Source organism: Salvia miltiorrhiza, chromosome 3, assembly GCF_028751815.1.
Source record: "Salvia miltiorrhiza cultivar Shanhuang (shh) chromosome 3, IMPLAD_Smil_shh, whole genome shotgun sequence".
Taxonomy (NCBI): domain Eukaryota; kingdom Viridiplantae; phylum Streptophyta; class Magnoliopsida; order Lamiales; family Lamiaceae; genus Salvia; species Salvia miltiorrhiza.
Genome location: NC_080389.1, coordinates 10,288,302 through 10,307,964, shown reverse-complemented (window position 1 = coordinate 10,307,964; position 19,663 = coordinate 10,288,302). Strand labels below are relative to the sequence as shown.

Here is a 19,663-nt window from a genome sequence, read left to right as displayed (position 1 = left end):
CTCGAAGCTTGCTTAAGTCCATAAATGGACTTCTTCAACTTCCAAACACGATGCTCTTCGCCCTTCTTCACAAACCCTTCGGGTTGCTGCATATAGATGTCCCTTCCTTCTTCAAGGAAACCGTTTAGAAAAGCAGTTTTGACATCCATTTGCCAAATCTCAAGGTTCATATGGGCTGCTATGGCAAGGAGTATTCGGATAGACTTAAGCATGGCAACCGGCGAAAAAGTTTCATCATAATCTATACCCTGTTCCTGGGTATAGCCTTTCGCCACCAGTCTAGCTTTAAAAGCTACGACTTCGCCATCCGAATCTCGCTTTCTCTTGTATACCCATCTACTACCTATAGCTTCAAAGCCATCAGGTAGTTCAGTTTTCTCGTATACACCCATAGCAGTCATGGATTCTATTTCAGAAACCATGGCGTCGTACCAAGAATCTGCATCCTGATCTTTCATCGCTTGTCTATAGTTATCAGGGTCGACATCCTTTTGTTCATCAACAGAAAGAAGATCCGAAGATTCTCCCAAGAACATAAATCAATCGGGTTGAACTACAACCCTCCCACTACGATGAAGCGATGGTGGTACAGCTGTGACAATGGTTTGTGCAGTATCCTGTGGTGCATTCACTTGCACACTTGGCTGGGGTGATGGAATCGCCTGTCCATTGCCTTCGATTTCTTGAAGAACAATCTCGGACTTAGACTTGTGTTTATCTATATAATCATGTTCCAAGAATCGTGCGTTGGTGCTAACAACCACTTTCTGATCCTTAGGATTATAAAAATAACCACCTTTCGTTCCCTTAGGATATCCTACAAACATCATTACTTCACATCTAGGTTCCAATTTCTTCGCCTCCTTGTCTAGCACGTATGCAGGACAACCCCATATCTTTATATGGCTTAAGTTGGGCTGGCGCCCAGACCATAACTCGATAGGAGCTTTAGGAACCGACTTGGACGGTACTAGATTTAGCAAGTAGGCCGCTGTTTCCAAGGCATATCCCCAAAACGAAATAGGCAATGATGCATAACTCATCATTGATCTTACCATTTCCAAAAGAGTTCTATTTCTTCTCTCCGCTACACCGTTCTGTTGGGGAGTACCCGGTGCAGTCAATTGGGATGTAATCCATGAATCTGACAAGTATTGCAAGAACTTGTTCCCGAGGTATTCGCCACCGCGATCAGACCGCAATGACTTGATAGATTTACCCAATCTCTTCTACACCTCCGCCTTGAATTCTTTGAATTTCTCAAAGCATTCAGACTTGCGTTGAAGTAGGTAAATATACCCATATCTTGAGTAATCGTCAATGAAAGTGACGAAATACTCATACCTTCCACGAGCCTTTGTGGACATCGGTCCACACAAGTCAGAGTGAATCAATTCTAACACATGTGAGGCCCTATTCCCCTTGGCCTTGACGTCATCTTTCCTTCTATACAGGATTCACAGGTTCTAAATGGAACAGCTTGAAAGTCTTTCAAGACTCCATTTGAAACGAGCCTTTGGATCCTATTTAGATTGATGTGGCCTAACCTTAGGTGCCACGCATGTGTATATTGTTCATGAGAATAATGTTTCCTCTTATTCGGATTAGGACAGATTTGTGATGTAGATGCAACATGGACAGAATTTTTAATTGGACATGTAATAGTATAGAGAGAGTTGTTCAAAATTCCGGAGCAAATAGTCATGTTATTTTTCATGATAGAAACGCCTCTATCAAAAGTAACAGAATATCCATCCAAAAACAATTTTGAAACAAAAATTATGTTCCGCCGAAAATCCGGCACATATAAAATATCTCTCAAAACTAAAATGTCATCACCAAAACATAAAGATAAATCTCCAATAGCAACAGCTACGACCTTCGACGCATTGCCCATGGAGATGGTGATCTCATCACTTTCCAGCTCCCTTGTCGGCTTGAAGCCCTGCAAGGTGTAACAAACATGATCAGTTGCCCCCGTATCCACTACCCATGAATGAGTAGAAAATGAAGCTAAACATGTTTTAGTTACTAGAACTTGTGACGTACCTTGTCCCTTTGCCTTGAGCATTGGACAATCTTTCTTCCAATGCCCAGTCTTGCCGCACTTGAAGCACTTCCCCTTTCCGGTCGGCTTCTTTACGCCGCCACTAGGGCCGTCCTTTTTTGCTTTGCCACTCCCACTAGCTTTGTTGTCATTCTTGCCCTTTGGACCTTGCCACTTCTTTTTCCCGCCTTTTGACGAAGAAGTAGATCCCTTGGCAGTGACAATAACCTCTTTCCCTTTGTGCGTGCCCATGACTCCCTCTGCCGCAACTAGAGCATTCAACAACTCATTAAGAGTATAGTTGACCTTGCTCATAACGACATTGAGACGGAAGTTCTCATAAGATTTGGGGAGAGTGTTGAGGATGATATCGACCTTGGCTTCGCCCTCGATACCCCATCCTAGCAGATCAAGCCTGTCAAACAGATTTATCATATGCATGACATGATCGTGCACAGGACTGCCCTCGCTCATAACACATCCTAAGATTTCTCTCATGATGTTAAAGCGGGCAGACCTTTCGGATTCCCCATAAACCTCAGAGAGATTTAACATGATCGTCGCTGCATCGTCCATGCCCTGATGCTGGAGTTGCAAAGTCTGCGACATAGTCATCATAATATAGCACTTGGCCATATTATTCGACTTATGCCACTTCCTATGCGCCTCGCATTCCGCATCAGTCGACCGATCAGTTAAGGCCGCGGGACATGGAGTGGTAAGCACAAAACTGTGCTCATCAGCGTCAAGAATGTACATGATGTGGCGTTTCCATTCGGTATAGTTAGGACTGGTGAGAGGATTGCTAGCTAGAATGTTAATAATCGGAGACATAGACATATCTGAAAGTAAACAATTTAAACATGTAAGAACATGAACGCATATAGTTCGTAACAATAATATTGTAACCTTTTGATAAAATAATATTAGTGAAACCTCCAACGGCTCAAAGAATTCCACATGTAAGCCACGTTCGTGTGGACGTTTACACATGAATTCCTCAACCAGACTATTTACCTAGTCATTTAATTTCCATCCATGTCAACTTAACCTTTTGACAAAAGAAATTAATAGTTGGACTTCTAACTAGACCATATCATATTCAAGAAGGGACTCCGTTGGGGAGTTGTACATTGTACTTGAAATGATATCTAAACAATAACCACAATTTAACCTTGATGATTAAATTCTTGAAATTAGCATACTCACTAGGACAATACAGCTTTCAATTTAATCTCTTGGTTATCTTATTTAAAATCCATCCTCTAAAGTACTCATGAGAATTACACAAGTAAGCTACGTTCGTGTGGACGTTTACTGCATAGCTCTCACTACTTAAATGGATTTAAATATTTTTAATAGAAACCTCAACTTCACAAACTTGTGAAATTAAATACAAAGTAAGCCACGTTCGTGTGGACGTTTACTCATATTCTCAATCACTTTGTCTTGAGGCCGCATGTGGAGGTCTTATAATAATTTTTAATTGCCTAAAAATTATTAAAACTGTTTAGTCTTTTTAACTTCAAAAGGTTTGTACATGCTCAAGCACATAATCCTAATCATGCTTTTCTAGAACGCAACATGTAAAACATGCTCGCAGAATTCTAAAACATGCTTAAGAAAACGATAAACCTACTATCGTCTAAGCGCAGTTAATAAAGCATATTAACAAGCAGAGACGAACAAAAGCAAGTTAAGAGCATAAGGGATTAACACCACGGCATGCAAAGAACAGTAATAAAAGAATTAAAATTCTTCGTGACCCATTCGTGGAATCCCAAAACTATTCTATTTTTAAGAAAAATAAAATAAAAAACAAGCCCAAAACTAAAAGAAACTCGGCCCGAAACAAAAAGGCCCGTCATGGAACTAGGGTTTGGAATTCGCAGCTAGGGTTTGGAAAAACCCTAGCTGCCGCCGCCTCGCTTTGCACAGCCGCCCTCCGCCGCACAGCAGCACACCCGGCGCTGCAGCAGCTCGCCGGCAGCGCACGGCGCTTCCAGCAGCAGCACCAGGTGGCAGCCCTGGTGCGAGCAGCAGCTGCCCGGCGCGGCCTCCAGCGCAGCAGCAGCGGACGGCGAGAACAGCAGCAGCAGCACCAGCAGGCGGCAACAGTAGCGATAGCAGCGGCAGCGCGCCGCCCGCCGGGCGCGCAGTGCGCAGAGCGCGCAGGCGCGGCCCCGGGCGCGCACCGCCCCTGCCGGCTTCTTCCCCGTCGCTCGCCCAGCCCAGCCCTCGCCTCGCCTCGGTGACAGCAGCACGCGGCAGCTCTGGCAGCCTGACCAGGCGCGCGCGGCGCACGGCGCGCAAGCACTCGTACGCGCGTTGCCCTCGGCGCCGGCAGCCCGTGCCGCACCGTGTCCGTCGTGTCTTCTTACACCATTCTTCGTCGTTGATTCGTCGTCATCTCTATCTCGTTCCTCAGTTTTTACAGATTACAACGGAAAAAACAAAATACAATTGAAAACCTAATCTAACCACGGATTTTCTCGTGGTGAAAAACGATTACAACGTCAAACAACGTATTCCACGAATCAACAGACCACGAAGAACAACAGCAGTAAAACAACGCACATTATTAATAGTACATAAATTAATAATAGAGCCAAGAAATTAATCCTGGGCTCTGATACCAATTGAAGGAATATTAAATTGAATTAACGTTCCATTTGCCCGATGATCGTTTCTTGGATTATTATTAATCTATCATACAACGATTAATCCTAACATGCTCCTATGAATTTAACAGCTGCACATAGGTGTTGGGAATTACTTACTTGTGAATCGGATGCACATATGATTGATGATCGTGTCGAACAACTCCAGTTCTGATCTTCTGGACTGTATCCCGCTCAAGTCTCACCGTTGGATGGACAACGAACTGTGAGAAATCCCAAGCTAAAGAACTCCCACGTTTCCTGCGCCTCCTATCAGTTCTCAAACCCTAATAATTATCAGTGTGTATTTCCTGAGAGCTGACAATTGTATTATATAATAAAATACAGTGAGAGGGGGCGCCAACTAGGGTGGGGCATTTTCTAGCTCTTCTTGGGCTAGGAGACTTTGGGCCAGTCCAGGGACCAAATACAAGGAATAAAGATGGGCCTCAAATAAATTAATTATCTATGGTCAGCCCAGACCATAATTAATTTATAAATATTAGTTCATTCCACTAGAGAACCAATATTGACTTACCCCTTTATTATCGGTGATGAGTCGGGGCTTGTATTTAGACTTATTAAATCCTCGTATTTAAAATATCCGACATCCATTAATTAATTAGAGCTCTGACAGCCTAAAATTAATTAATCTCTTTGTAATCCTTAAGCAGTACCACTCAAACCTTATTATTGCGTCTGAACTTAATCAACCTGCAGGGTTTAGCGCAATAAACATTATTGAGCTCCTTAAGGGGATGTCATTATCCTATACGGATACGAGTACCAATACAGATAATCAGATATCATATATTAACCGCTATCACCCAAGATAGAGAGTATTCAAGTTACTATATAACTTTCGCTCATAGTAAGTCAAAGTGATAAGCAAATCAACATATATATCTGACATCTTATTAGCATTAAGATCTTATAAGTCACCGAGATCTCTAATTCTTCACTTAGGTCAGATAGAAGAATATATCTCACTGTGGTCCTATCAATACGTATTACGTACCAGTATAGATAAGTAGTCAAGACAAACTACTTCCATCTATACCGCAACCTAAACCAATAACTTGTTCTAGAGTTATTTCGGTTGTGATCATATTATATCTCTTAAGGTTAATCCAATTATATGGTCTTCTGTGATCTACAACACACCATATAATCTACTTATATAAAGATAAAGAACATACATATGCAATCATGAACCCAATCAGATCGGAGATTAAATAGTGAAAATAGGAATCATTGTATACAAGCATAAAACGTTCTTGCTTTCAGTATACAAATCCAACAATTACGACCTTCATGGCTGAAGCCCAGTCATCGATGAGAACTTTCCAATCTTTAAAGCTGACTTCGTCGAGGTTGAGAATCAATCCGTAAGGGTGGATTGGTTCGAGTGTTGCCTTCCCTATAGAAGTATCCTGCATCTTGGGCCGGCGTCTTCTGGTTCGTTGATAATGGCTCGCGTCTTCACGAGCCCTGTCACTCCTGGATGTTTCTTCTTGTGGCTGCTCTGTTTTGGGCACCTCTCCTCCTTGGTTCATCTTAAGATCAACCATTTTCAAGTTAGCAAATGAGTTCGCTAACTCTTGTAGATCCTCCAATCCGATTCAATCAAGGTTATTCATGTTTTTTCCCTTTCACAATTCGGATTATGTCCTCCGGCTGCAACTCCTTGGGCGCTGCATTGAGTGGTAGTGGATACGTCGGATCTTTGGACCATGCATTCCGAAGTTTTCCAGAACATGGCTTTCGTCTCTCGATGTCCTCCACCTTCTTCTGAATATCACGCAAGAGTTGTAGGATTTTCTCTTGCTTTAGTGATATTTGGCTTATCTCCATCGGTAGATTGTATAGCTGAATGCCATAATATTCCACCGTTCTTTGGATCTCCCGCAAGTTGACGTTGTCGGAAGAATTTGGCTCGATCTTTTGGTAGCTTAGATAAGCTACTCCTGCTTTGTCTTTCTGTTCCATCAGTTGTGTGTCTGATGGTGTAATACCCCATTTTCTCGAGCTAAGTTTAGAATAATTTTGAACTTAGATTAAGATGATTCACGCCGGATAAAGAAAATGAATTTATTTTAATTCCAACAAAAATGATTTACAAAAGTATTTGTAAATTTAGTTATTAAATTTATATGCATTGCATATTTATTTAATTTAGCATTCAAGCATTTTCACGAGCTTTTAATTAGCCAACCCTGAAGCATTAGTACAGTCACGACGATTTTATCCTGAGGGATTTTGGAGTGTCCAATTGGCACTCATAACCTATGCCTCTTACAGCCACCCTACCCGCCACCCTACTCTCTGCGGCAGCCCCCAATTCAGCCCCCAAAAGTCAGGCTATCCAATCCCCACTTCTCTGCAAAACCAAAGCACCCTAAAGCAAATTCTTTGTAACTTCCTTTGCAAACCTTCAGCAGTTCCCACGTTCATTTCTCTCCAAGTGCAGAGGTAAGAGTTTGAAACAATTTTCTTTCCACTCTTACTCTAGTAAGAGCAGCAACCCTTCATCTAACATTTATGTGTCTGGATTTTCAGCCAACGACCAAACAAGAACACCCATTGAAAATTTATCACAAGGTAGCCACTTAACTTCTTTTTACCTCTGCTCATAAATCGAGCTTCAAGCTGCAAGCTTGTTCAAAGCTATATACAATTTGAAATATACCCAGCAACACATTCAAGCATTTCAATTAGAATGACATTCATATATTCATATACATACATCAGAGCATGTTTTATGAAAGAAAAGGGTGAATCTTGAAGCATCAATTTGTTCCTTGATTTTAAGATTTATCTGCCAAAAAGAAAAAGAAGAAAGAAAAGTCTTGAGCTTTGGTATGTCTGTCGAGTCTGGGCTTTGGTCGACGGCGGTGGCTCGGCGCCACTGTCGGTCTGGCCGGAGAAGATAGAAAGTCGAAGGCTGTGAGGCGGCCATCACGGCTGCTGTCGCCGGAAGTGTTAGAGAGGGAATGGGGTGCTGACGGTGGTGGCGTGGAGCCACTTACCGCGCCCGCCGGATCTGTTAATGGGGGGGAGAGATTTGAGAGAGAGCCGAAGGAGAGGACGGCGGCGGCCTTCATGGTTGCTCGCCGGACTGATTCCATGAGATTTGGGGAGAGAGAGTGGTGGTGGTGGTAGTGGTTGGGTTTCACAGAGGGAGACCAGGGCACGGCGGCTTTGCCGTTGTCGCTCGGCCATGGACGGAGGGAGAGATGGGAGTCGCGGTCGGCGGTAGCTTGCTGCTACAGTCGCCGGAAACGGACCGAGGAGGAGAGGGGTGTATTGGGTCTGAGCGGAGTGAGGCGGCGGCGGTACCTATCGTCGTTGCCAAGGAAGGAGGTCGGTCGACGGCTGCCTCGCCGGAGGGAGCCCCGACGGCGGGACTTATGGCTGAGAGAGAGGGAATGTCGATCAGTCGAGAGAGAGGGAGACTGATATGTGTTGGGGCGTGACTGATGAAGGAGGGGGAGAAAAGGGTGTTGGGCTAGGGTTGGGCTTTGAGTTGTGGGCCGAGTCAGTTGGGCAGTTGGGCCTTTAATTTTTATTTAATTCGGCTGGGTTTCCTTTTGGGCCGATTTTGAAGGGGTTTTGGACTGTGCAGCTTATTCTTTTAAATGGACTGCACTATTTTAATTAATTAGACTTAATAAGTTTGATTAATTATTTTAATTTTCATAATAATATTAAATTATTATTATGTGCATATTTTAAGTAATTACTTATTATATGCTAAGCATGACATGAAATTGCATTTATTTTGCAATAAAAGTATTTATGATTTAATTGGTTTTAATTATAATTCCAATTATTAAAGAAAGACGAGTAAGAATATTGTTGGTGTTCTTAACTCAAGAGAAATGTTTTCAATTATTTATTCATTAAATTTTGAAAACCCGGCTAAGTGAATCATAGAATGTTAAGCACTTCACCATGACTTAAGATTAGATTCAAGGAGACCTATTGAGAATAGATTTCTTGTAGGCTTTGAACGTCAGGAGGATTAGCACTGCTATTCCGATTCAGAGATAACGTTAAACGACAGGCTTTGCCTATACAGGTGGGCTTATTTTCCAAATGTATGATTGAGCTAATGAGCTTAAATGTTCGTAATATATAAACTGTTTATCCAATAAAATGTTTATGTGCACTCTGCTCTGTTTAAGGCTCGCCACAACGAATCAATTGAGGTTCTCTTATGGCTAACACGTTATTTGAGAATTGTGTACTGATTGGGCGTATTTATACGCATTTATTTGGGGGATTTTAGTATGATTTCTATGCTTAATTCGTGTTAAATATCATCTTTAGGATATGATTATGATCTTATATGTATTTTGATGGTATTTGATAGGTTTTGGAGAAAATGATTGATTTTGGGAAGAGTTTTGAAGTGGTGAAGCCGTGTGAAGAGGAAGTTGCGCACGTCTGCCATGCTGTGTGCCATTTTACTTGGACGTGGTCTGAATCCATGCAATTATGATGAAAGTGCGGAGAAGAAAGGAATGTTGGGCTGTCATATTGATTTGGGCTGAAATAATTCTTTGTTTTGATTTAAAGGCCCATGCGCCACTTTTCTCTTATTTTCTTTAGTTAGTTAGCTTTTAATTAGATTAGTTTGTGGGCTTTTACGCCACTTTTGTAGTGGCTTAAGTAGATTAGGTTAGTTTGATTTTATTTCCTTAGTTAGACATATATATTTAACCTTCCAGCCGCAATTTTAATAAGTCAGACACCATAATTCACGCCAACTCTGGAGAGCAGCGACTGGACGCAATTTTAGAGTTCTCAATTCAAGTTTTATTTTATTCTTCTTTTCGTAATTTATTCATTTTTTTGTTTTGTTTAATTATTATGTTTTCTAGCTAAATTCGTTTATTCCGGCATCGATTAGGGAAGCACTAGCGAAATTATTCTGTGAGATCTAATTGTTCTTATACTTTATTTTATGCTTGCATCTGCGATTCTCCATGTTTAATGATATTAATTGTTTTAATCCATTAGATAGTTGCAAATATTTATTGGGTTAGAATTAATTATATAGCCAATTGAACTGGCCATCCGTAATTGTGGTTTAGGTTTGATTAGTGGTAAATTGACACATCAGGGTCAAGGGAAAAGCAGTCTTAATTCAATAATCCTGCGTCAGAGTTTATTGGTTTTGAATCGGGTTTCTCTAGATATTAATGCTGTCGGCTCATTAAACCTATAGAGCGTCTCTTACGGTTGTCAGTCGATTAGGGTAGTAATTAGTGAAGCGTCTTCCTGGTTACCGAATAATTAAGGAGAAATAAGATCACGTCAGAAGCGTCTTCGGTGGTTATAACTGGTTTGTTTGCATGATTTAAAGTAATTTTTGCATCCATGATCGGAATAATTAAGCTAGGGTGGACTTAATTGATTGCTGGAATTCTTTTATTAATTGTTGGAATTTTTATTCATCTTTTAGCTATTGGAAAAATTGGTTATTTGAATTTTATTTATTTAATTTTAAGTTTAGTATTTTTTTTTATATATTTTCTTCTCAAAATTTCGTGGGTTACTTGCAGGCTTTAATTGGAGAAATTCTCGCCAGTCCCTTGGGAGACGATTTTGCTTACTGCTGTCTGCGCAGTGTGGGCATAGCGGCTAACTGCCGGATATTTTTGGTGTAAAACGACGCACCAAATTTTGGCGCCGTTGCCGGGGATTGGTTTTAAGCAGGATTTTATTGATTTCAGTCTGTCTTTTATCTTTAGTTATTTTATTTTTAGTTTATGCCACGTTCTTCTCGTACAGGTGTATTAGTTTTTGATCCAGAAATCGAGAAGACCGCAAGAAAGTTGAAGAATCAAGCTAAGGAGTGGAAAAAGAGATCCAATTCTGCTCCACCGAATCTTGAGGATAAAGCAGAAATTGAAGTTCCAATGGGTGACCGTAACAATAGGGATGATGAGGACGATAGAGAGATCGTGAATCCTCGACATGAACCACCTCAACTGATCAGAGAGTTAGGCCGTCATAGAAACAATCGCCCTTTGTGCATTGTCCTTCCTGCCATTGAAGGCAACGCTGAAATACGGCCTGGTTTCATTCAAGTGCTACCCAAGTTCGGTGATTTACCTGGAGAGAGTGCACACAAGCATCTGGCTGAATTTGATCTCGTTTGCTCAACTCTACGCCCTCATGGTTTTACTGAAGATAATTTGAGGCTATTGACTTTTTCTCATACTTTGCAGGGTAGAGCGAGAGATTGGCTTTTTGATCTTCCTCCTGGTTCGATTGGAACTTGGGGAGATTTAGAAGAACAATTCTTGCAAAAATTCTTTCCTGAGTCCAGAGCTGCAAATTTGAGAATGGCCATTAGCAGCATTAAATAGAAGAAGGCGGAGAGTCTAGCTGATTATTGGGAGAGATTCCAACAGCTGTGTCGCAAGTGTCCTGATCATGGATTTTCTGACTACCAATTGCTTACTAACTATTTTTATCGTGGTATGTCTTCTTTTGATAGGAAAATTGTTGACGCTGCTTGTGGTGGAAGCTTGACCAATAAAACTTTGGACGAAGCAAAGCAACTCATCGTTGACATGGTTTCAAATGGCCAACAATATGAGGATGAGGATGATGATCGTTATAGGCCAGTGCAGAAAGTAGAAGATTCCACCATGAACGAGAAAATTGATGCTCTCACCTCTTTAGTTAGAGGACTTGCTGTCTCTAAAACTCAACACGTTCAATGTGGAATTTGCTTTGAAAATAATCATCATACTGATGCATGTCCATCTCTGCAGGATAATAATACTGAGCAAGCGTGCATGGGATCCGCCGATGAGCAAGAGATGAACGCACAAAGGCAAAGGCGAAACGACCCCTTTTCCAACACCTACAATCCAGGGTGGAGAAATCACCCAAATTTTAGGTGGAGACAGCAGGAACCAGGGATGTACGCGCCGAATTCGCCGCAGGCTGGACAGTATGCCCATACCGCACGACCTGCACCGAGTTCTGCACCCAATATGAACGATATCATGAAGAGCCTCGCCCAGAGCAGTGAAATTGTGAAGAATTTGGTGCAAAGTCAGCAGGCATTCCAGCATGAAACTCAGGCAGCGTTGAGTAATATGGGCACACAAATCACGCAGTTAGCCACTCAGGTGAACAAGCTGCAGGCGAATCAAGGCCGACTTCCTTCTGTCACGGAGATGAATCCCAAGGAAAATGCAAGTGCTGTAACTACAAGAAGTGGGAGAATTCTAGTTGAGCCACAACCTAAGCAGCAGGACAAAGAAGAAAAGCCCGATGAAGCCAAGAACGATGCAATTAGTGAGGAGTCACCAGAATCCACCGAGCCTAGTTCTTCTAAGGTAAGTGGAAAACCTAAGGTTTCAATTCCTCAATCACTGATTGCACCACCTTTTCCTTCTAGGTTGGCTCAGAACAAGAGAATTGAAGAAGAGAAGGATATTCTGGAAATCTTCAAGAAGGTAGAAATAAACTTGCCCTTGCTTGATGCAATTAAGCAAGTTCCCAGGTACGCAAAGTTTTTGAAAGAGTTATGCTCTAAGAAAATGAAGTTTGGGAATGATGCGAGAATTCGAGTGAGTGAGAATGTTTCTGCTGTTCTTCAAAGAAAATTACCCCAAAAGTGTCGAGACCCTGGTATGTTCACCATTCCATGCATTATAGGTAATAAGACTGTTGAGAGAGCCATGTTAGATTTAGGAGCGTCCATAAATGTCATGCCTTATTCTGTGTATAAGGATTTGCAATTAGGACCATTGAAAGACACTCGTGTTATCATTCAGTTAGCTGATAGGTCTACTGCATATCCCGAAGGTGTTGTTGAGGATGTCCTTGTCAAGGTCAATGACTTGATTTTTCCTGTGGATTTTTATATTGTTGATATGGATGATTCTGCCTCTGCTAAGCAATCTTTGATTCTTTTAGGGAGACCATTCATGAAAACTGCTAAGGCTAAAATTGATGTGGATAGTGGAATGCTTAGCCTTGAATTTGATGGAGATGTTGTCACATTTAATATTTTTGAGGCTATGAAGCATGTTGAGGATCCTGAATCTGTGTTCATGATTGATGTTATTGACCCTTTGGTTAAGGAATTTGTTGAGAATTTCAGGGAGGATGAGCTTGAGCAGGTTATTTTCAGTTCCCTAACTGAAGAGAACACCAAAACTGAGGAGAATGAAGCCATTAGAGAGATTATCATGCAGCTGTACTCAACGGAGGAAATTCCAGTTCGGCACCTGTCGAGCAGGATGCCCATACCGACCAGCACAGAACCGATTTTGCCCTCCGTTGTGAAGCCACCGAAGCTGGACTTGAAGGTACTGCCCCAGCATCTGAAATATGTGTTTTTGGGAGAGAAAGACACGCTGCCAGTGATCATTAGCAATGAACTCAGTGCAGAACAAGAGGTAAGGTTGGTAAGTCTTCTTAAGATGCATAAATCTGCCATTGGATGGACTATAGCCGATATCAAAGGTATTAGTCCCTCTACTTGCATGCATAGAATCTTACTTGAGCCTAATAGTAAGCCGTCTAGGGATCCTCAAAGAAAATTGAACCCTGTCATGAAAGAAGTTGTGCTTAAAGAAATTCTTAAATTGCTTGATTTAGGGATTATTTATCCGATTTCTGATAGTGCATGGGCCAGTCCTGTTCATGTGGTTCCTAAGAAGTCTGGTTTTCAATTGGTCAAGAATGAGAATAATGAGTTGATTCCCATGAGGTTGCAAACTGGTTGGCGTATGTGCATTGATTTTAGGAAGTTGAATGATGCCACTAGGAAGGACCATTTTCCATTACCTTTCATTGATGAGATGCTTGAGCGATTGGCTGGTAAGGAATTCTTTTGTTTTCTTGATGGCTACTCTGGATATTTTCAAATTTTTGTAGCCCAGGAAGATAAAGAGAAAACCACTTTTACTTGTCCTTTTGGCACTTTTGCATGGCGTCGTATGCCGTTTAGATTATGTAATGCTCCTGGTACTTTTCAGCGTTGTATGATGAGCCTATTTTCTGACATGATTGAGAGTTGCATTGAAATTTTCATGGATGATTTTACTGTGCATGGAGACTCTTTTGACCATTGCTTGACTAATCTTGAGCAAGTTTTGCAGAGATGTGTTGACACGAATTTGGTGTTGAACTTTGAGAAATGTCACTTCATGGTGAGAGAGGGGATTGTTCTTGGGCATGTGATTTCTGCAAGAGGAGTAGAAGTTGATAAGGCGAAAATTGATTTGATTGTTAAGTTACCTTATCCTTCTAATGTGAAAGAGATTCGTGCTTTCTTAGGCCATGCAGGTTTTTGTAGGCGTTTCATAAAAGACTTCGCAAAGACTGCTCAACCTCTCACTAGGTTGCTTCATCAAGATGTGTCTTTTGTGTTCGATGACAAGTGCAAGGAGGCCTTTGATTTGTTGAAGAGTAGACTCACTTCTGCCCCCATCATTCAGCCACCAATTTGGGGAGAGCCTTTTGAAATCATGTGCGATGCAAGCGACTACGCCGTTGGAGCAGTGCTAGGGCAGAAAGTTGGGAAAGAGAGCCATGTGATTTACTATGCTTCCAAAACTCTCAACCCGGCTCAATGCAATTACACAACCACGGAGAAGGAGCTTTTAGCCATCGTTTTTGCTTGTGAAAAATTTAGATCTTATTTGATTGGCTCTAAAGTTGTTGTTTATTCTGACCATGCAGCTCTTAAGTATTTGCTCTCTAAAAAAGAATCTAAGCCTCGCTTGATCCGTTGGATTCTTCTTTTGCAGGAATTTGACTTGGAGATTAAAGATAAAAAGGGAGCCGAGAACTTGGTAGCTGACCATTTGAGCAGATTGCAGACTGTGTCGGACGGTATGCCCATACCAGACGACTTTCCAGACGAACAGCTGCTGCACATCGACGGTAACACTCCTTGGTATGCTGATTTGGTTAATTTTCTAACTGCTGGAGTTTTTCCTAAGGGAATGGAGACAGCCCGTAAGAATAAGTTGAGGAGCCAAGCAAAATACTTCATATGGGATGATCCTTATTTGTGGAAGACTTGTGCGGATCAAGTGATACGACGTTGCATCCCTGATGAGGAGATTCATTCCATTTTGAATTTTTGCCATGCTCATGCTTGTAGAGGTCACTTTGGTCCCAAACGAACGGCACGTAAGATTCTTGATTGTGGTTTTTATTGGGAAACTATTTTTAAGGATTCTTACAATTTTTGCAAAAATTATGACAAGTGCCAAAGAACAGGTAATATCTCTTCTCGCAATGAAATGCCTCAAGTTCCTATTTTGGTCTGTGAAATCTTTGACGTTTGGGGAATGGATTTTATGGGGCCGTTTCCTAGTTCTTTTGGAAATTCTTACATTCTTTTGGCTGTTGATTATGTTTCGAAGTGGGTGGAAGTGAAGGCCACCCGCACTAATGACTCTAAAGTTGTTGCAGGGTTCCTTAAAGCTAATATTTTTAACAGATTTGGAGTGCCCCGTGCCATCATTAGCGATCAAGGAACTCATTTTTGCAACCGCACTTTGGAAGCACTTTTCAAGAAATATGGAGTCCACCATCGAGTTGCCACGGCATATCATCCACAATCCAACGGTCAGGCTGAAGTTTCTAACCGAGAAATCAAGAGCATCCTTGAGAAAACAGTCAACCCGAGACGAAAGGATTGGAGTTTGAGACTGGACAATGCGGTATGGGCATACCGCACTGCATTCAAGTCACCGATTGGTATGTCTCCGTACCGGCTGATTTTTGGGAAGCAATGTCATCTACCTGTTGAGATGGAGCATAAAACTTTTTGGGCCGTGAAGGAATTCTGTTTAGATGAGAAAGTCGTTGGCAAAGAGAGGCAATTCCAACTGCAAGAATTAGAGGAGATTCGATTGGAGGCGTATGACCATGCAAGTCGTTACAAGGAACGAACCAAATTTCTACACGACAAATACATTCGAAGGAAATCCTTTGAAGTTGGGCAGAAGGTTCTCTTGTTTAACGCACGCTTAAGGATTATGCCAGGAAAATTGAAATCTCGTTGGTTGGGTCCGTTTGAAGTTGTTAGTGTGAGTCCTCATGGAGCTGTGGAAATCCAAAGCCTCGAAACACGAAAGTGTTTTAAGGTTAATGGACAATTACTCAAGCCATACTATGCTGGAGTCGAGATGGAGTCGTTCAATGCGCTCAGCCTGACGTCTCCAACCATCGTCTAAGGATTTTGAACTTCTTTTCTGTCCAGCCAAGGACGTTAAATAAAGGCGCTCATCGGGAGGCAACCCGATTTTTCTTGCCCTTGTTTTGTTTATTTTCGTTTTTCCTCCAAAAAAAAAAAAAATGGTGTGTTTTTTTTTATGTTTTTCGCAAGGTTTGGGGACCTTTTTGCAGGATCTGAAGAATTGGGGGCTGTTTTTCAATTTCTGAAAGATTGGGAATTTTTTTTTGAAAATTTTGGAGTTAGGGTTTATTTTGACCAAAGTCAAAATTTCTCCCACCAACTCCCCCATTCCCGCCGCTGCTCCACCTTCGCCCATCTCCCCATCGGCCAAACCACAACCTGCCACCGCTCCGACCATCGCGCCACCCGAGCCGCACCGCCGGAGGAGCCCCACTACAGCAGCGCTACAATTCCGGGCACTGCTAGTTTCTCCCTCAGCCGTCCGCTCACCTCTGCACCAACCGCCACTGCCGCGTCGCCGTGACCACCGCTGCGCCTCCACCTCTGCAAATTCAGGCCACAATGGCTCCTCAGAAGAAGAAGCGACGCCCATCCCGCAAGCCGCGGCTGCCATCTCCCCCTCCCGTCTACCATAGCGAAGGAGCGCCGTCTTTCGGCGCGAGTCCAGCCCTTCCAGCCACCGGAACACTCCCTGCCGCCACTGAGGTGTCTCCGGCCGATGCTTTAGCCATCGTTGTGTTCTCACCACCGACGTGTGAGAACGTACCATCCACCGAGCCCTCAGCCTCAGCCACCATCTCCGACGTTCCGGTTTCTCCATCACCGTCTACCTCAAGGAAAAGACGTCGGAAGGTGGCCATTCCTAAGCCAAAGAAGCTACGCAAATCCACCAGCGGGAAAGCCAAGCTCCCCACGTCTAGTAAGGCGAAGGCAAAAGCTACGACCTCCACCCCTTTAAGGCGGAGCAGCCGCCAGCATGCTCGACCTATCACGATCGACACCCGCGTGCATGAGATTGCATCTACCTCCGATTCTGAAGACGAAGCGTACGAGCAGGGAGCTGAGGATGAACAGGTGGAACAAGACGAAGAGTACGAGCAGGAAGAGGAGGAGCAAGCTGAGACGGGGCCGCGCCAGAAGCCTAAGCGCCGGAAACCCGCTGTCCCTCACAGCCGGTTCACCATTACCAAAGTCGGTGCGAGGTACTTCCAGCCACACTACCGACTCCACTACTCCTCCACCCTGGTTCTTGCCGCAGCTTCACACCCTGCGCACTGAGTTGTGCACCCACTTTGACACTCATCCACCGCAATGGGCGGTGGACTTGAGCACACGATTGGCAGCGGTGGAGCACGCTATCGGACTGCGCCCTTCTCCACCTTCTTGATTACCATTCAGGGAAGTTTCTTTCTTTTTGCTTTTCGTTCGTTTTAGCTTATGTTCTTCTTTAGTTGTCTGATGGTTTTTCTTTTGGTCTATCATACTCTCACACAATGAGGACATTGTGTTGTCCAAGTGTGGGGGGGTGTCTTTATTTTGTGTGTTTTTGCTCTGTTGGTCTGTTGGTTTGGTCTTCGAGACAGTTTCGAGTCCTTTGGCAATGTTATGATGGATGATGTGAAGAGTTGAGATGAGGATATTGGATTTGGTATGATAGGCTGTTGCTCTTGTGATGGAATTATGCATATGTTCGTAGGTATTCTTGTATGAGAAAAACGTGCAAAATTTGATCAAAATACTTGAAGCCTACTAAATTGTGAGGATTGAGCCTTAATGAGCACACATGAATAGCTCATATTGTTTCTTTGATGAGTGATTGATTCGAACTCTTATGCTGAATTTCTAGTTTGCCCTGTTGCCATAGTCAAGACTAAGTTTGAGAACTTAATGCATGAAAATGATTAAGGCATTTAGGAATAACCATTGTTTGGCCTGAACATATTATCCGAACCTTCACTCTTCCCTTAGTGAGCCCGTTTGTGCCTCAATTGCTCCCTTTTTGTTTAATTAAAAGCCACATATATTGAGGTTTAGCCTATTTTAGCTTGCTTTTGTCCCTTGAAAACATGTGAATACACTAGATTATGACGAGATGAGAAATGAGTACTCCTACCATTTTAGTGTGCTGAGTGATGATTCATTGATTCTATGGGATATATATATGTTGTTACAAAAAAAAAAAAAAAAAAAAAAAAAACGAAAAGAAAAGAAAAAGAACAGAAAAAGAGAAAGAAAGAAAAAGTGCAAAAGCGCAAAGGAAATAAAGGGCTTGTTGTGTATACATTCATTCATTCTTATGCCCTATATGTTATATGATGGAGTTGAGCACACCTTTTTGAGGATTGTGGATATCTTGAGGAGCTACTCTAGAGTTTCATTGATGGAAAATCTGGTGTGTTTGCATGTTTTCAGTCATATATTGAGCCTCCTTGATCCATTTTTCTTGTTTATCCCACCTATACGTACCCTAGCCCCATTACAACCAAATTGCAAGACCTTTTGATTTGTGCATTGGTTCCATATTTTGGTGGAGATAGTGACATAAGGGCAAGCTGTGTTTGAAGGCATAAAGTTGTGAATTGTGTGAATCTATTCTGTCCATATTTATCTTTTGAGAGAAATTGAGTGAACTTGGTGAGGCAGGATTGAATTTGCACAATTTTGACTTGAATGAAGAACATGGCATGATTTTTTGAGCAAGAGCATGGTTAGTGGTTTGTGGATGATTGTATCTTGATCAAGACTTTGAATATTATCTATCATATTGTTGCCAAAGCTTTGTTTTTGCTGTTTTGAGTCTTCTTTTGTTCTTTCCCTGTCGTTTTGTTCTTTTTGGTGCTCGAGGGCGAGCTTTGTTCAAGTGTGGGGGGATTACACCGTTAGCTGACTCGGTGGGTTGATCTCCATTCGGGCACTAACTAAGAGGCGTTATAAGGATGCTTGCTGGATGTGTTCCGAAGCATAGAATGTAAGGGCCTGCCTGGGTATCGTCCCGAGGTCAAAAGTAAACTTGTCTGGGTTACGCCCTCAGTTCAAGTAAATGGGATAAACGGATCCGTCGGTGGCTAGAGGTCCGGGATCACAGCGAGTAACAGAAATGAGTGTGACATATGCGCGCAAATTAAGTATATATATATATATATATATATATATATATATATAATGAAATGTTTTAACATGCTTAGAAGTTCTTTCACTCTAAAACCTTCTAAGTCATGTCAAGTATGATTGGATAAACTGTTCTTCAGATTATGAAATGTTTTAAAGTTGCAGCCCACTAAGTACATTAGTACTTAGCCCAAAAATACTTTCAAATGTTTTCAGGTTAACGGCAGGTGATGACGGGGCAGAGCTGAGGCTAGAGTTCAATTCCTTATTTTGACTTCCGCTGTAGAACTAGCCAGTATCTATCTTTTGTTGAGCCTAAACTATTGACTCTCAAGTATTTCGATCAGTGAATATTGGTTATCTGAAGCATGACACTAAACTTGTGATCCTGAAGTTGTTATGTTTGTTGATTGATTCGTATCACTTGAATACTTGTCTTTCTTCATCCAAAGGGGCTAAGCCCGATTGTTATCCCTTTTATTCGGATTTCACAAGGATTTTCCTTTGTTCATTTAAATGATGAGTCGTACCCCAGTTATAGTTATTGTTTCAAGAATTGGGGTGTGACAGAATGGTATCAGAGCATAAGTTTTCTTTCATGTCTCTGATAACCAAAAGCTTCTAATGTTGAGTCTAGATTAGTGCCTCTGGACTTCT

General features: G+C 42.2%; 1 protein-coding gene across 1 annotated transcript; it reads left to right on the top strand.

The window, feature by feature from the left end:
• Nucleotides 1–16,459: 16,459 nt before the first annotated feature.
• Nucleotides 16,460–17,176, top strand: LOC131018294 (uncharacterized). The gene has a single exon (XM_057947020.1). It carries the CDS (start codon nucleotides 16,460–16,462, stop codon nucleotides 17,174–17,176), a length of 717 nt encoding a protein of 238 aa, XP_057803003.1.
• Nucleotides 17,177–19,663: the final 2,487 nt, after the last annotated feature.

What these genes read in the sequence shown, in the direction of transcription:
- LOC131018294 (XM_057947020.1), top strand. Translation starts at nt 16,460, where the DNA reads ATGGCTCCTCAGAAGAAGAAGCGACGCCCATCCCGCAAGCCGCGGCTG.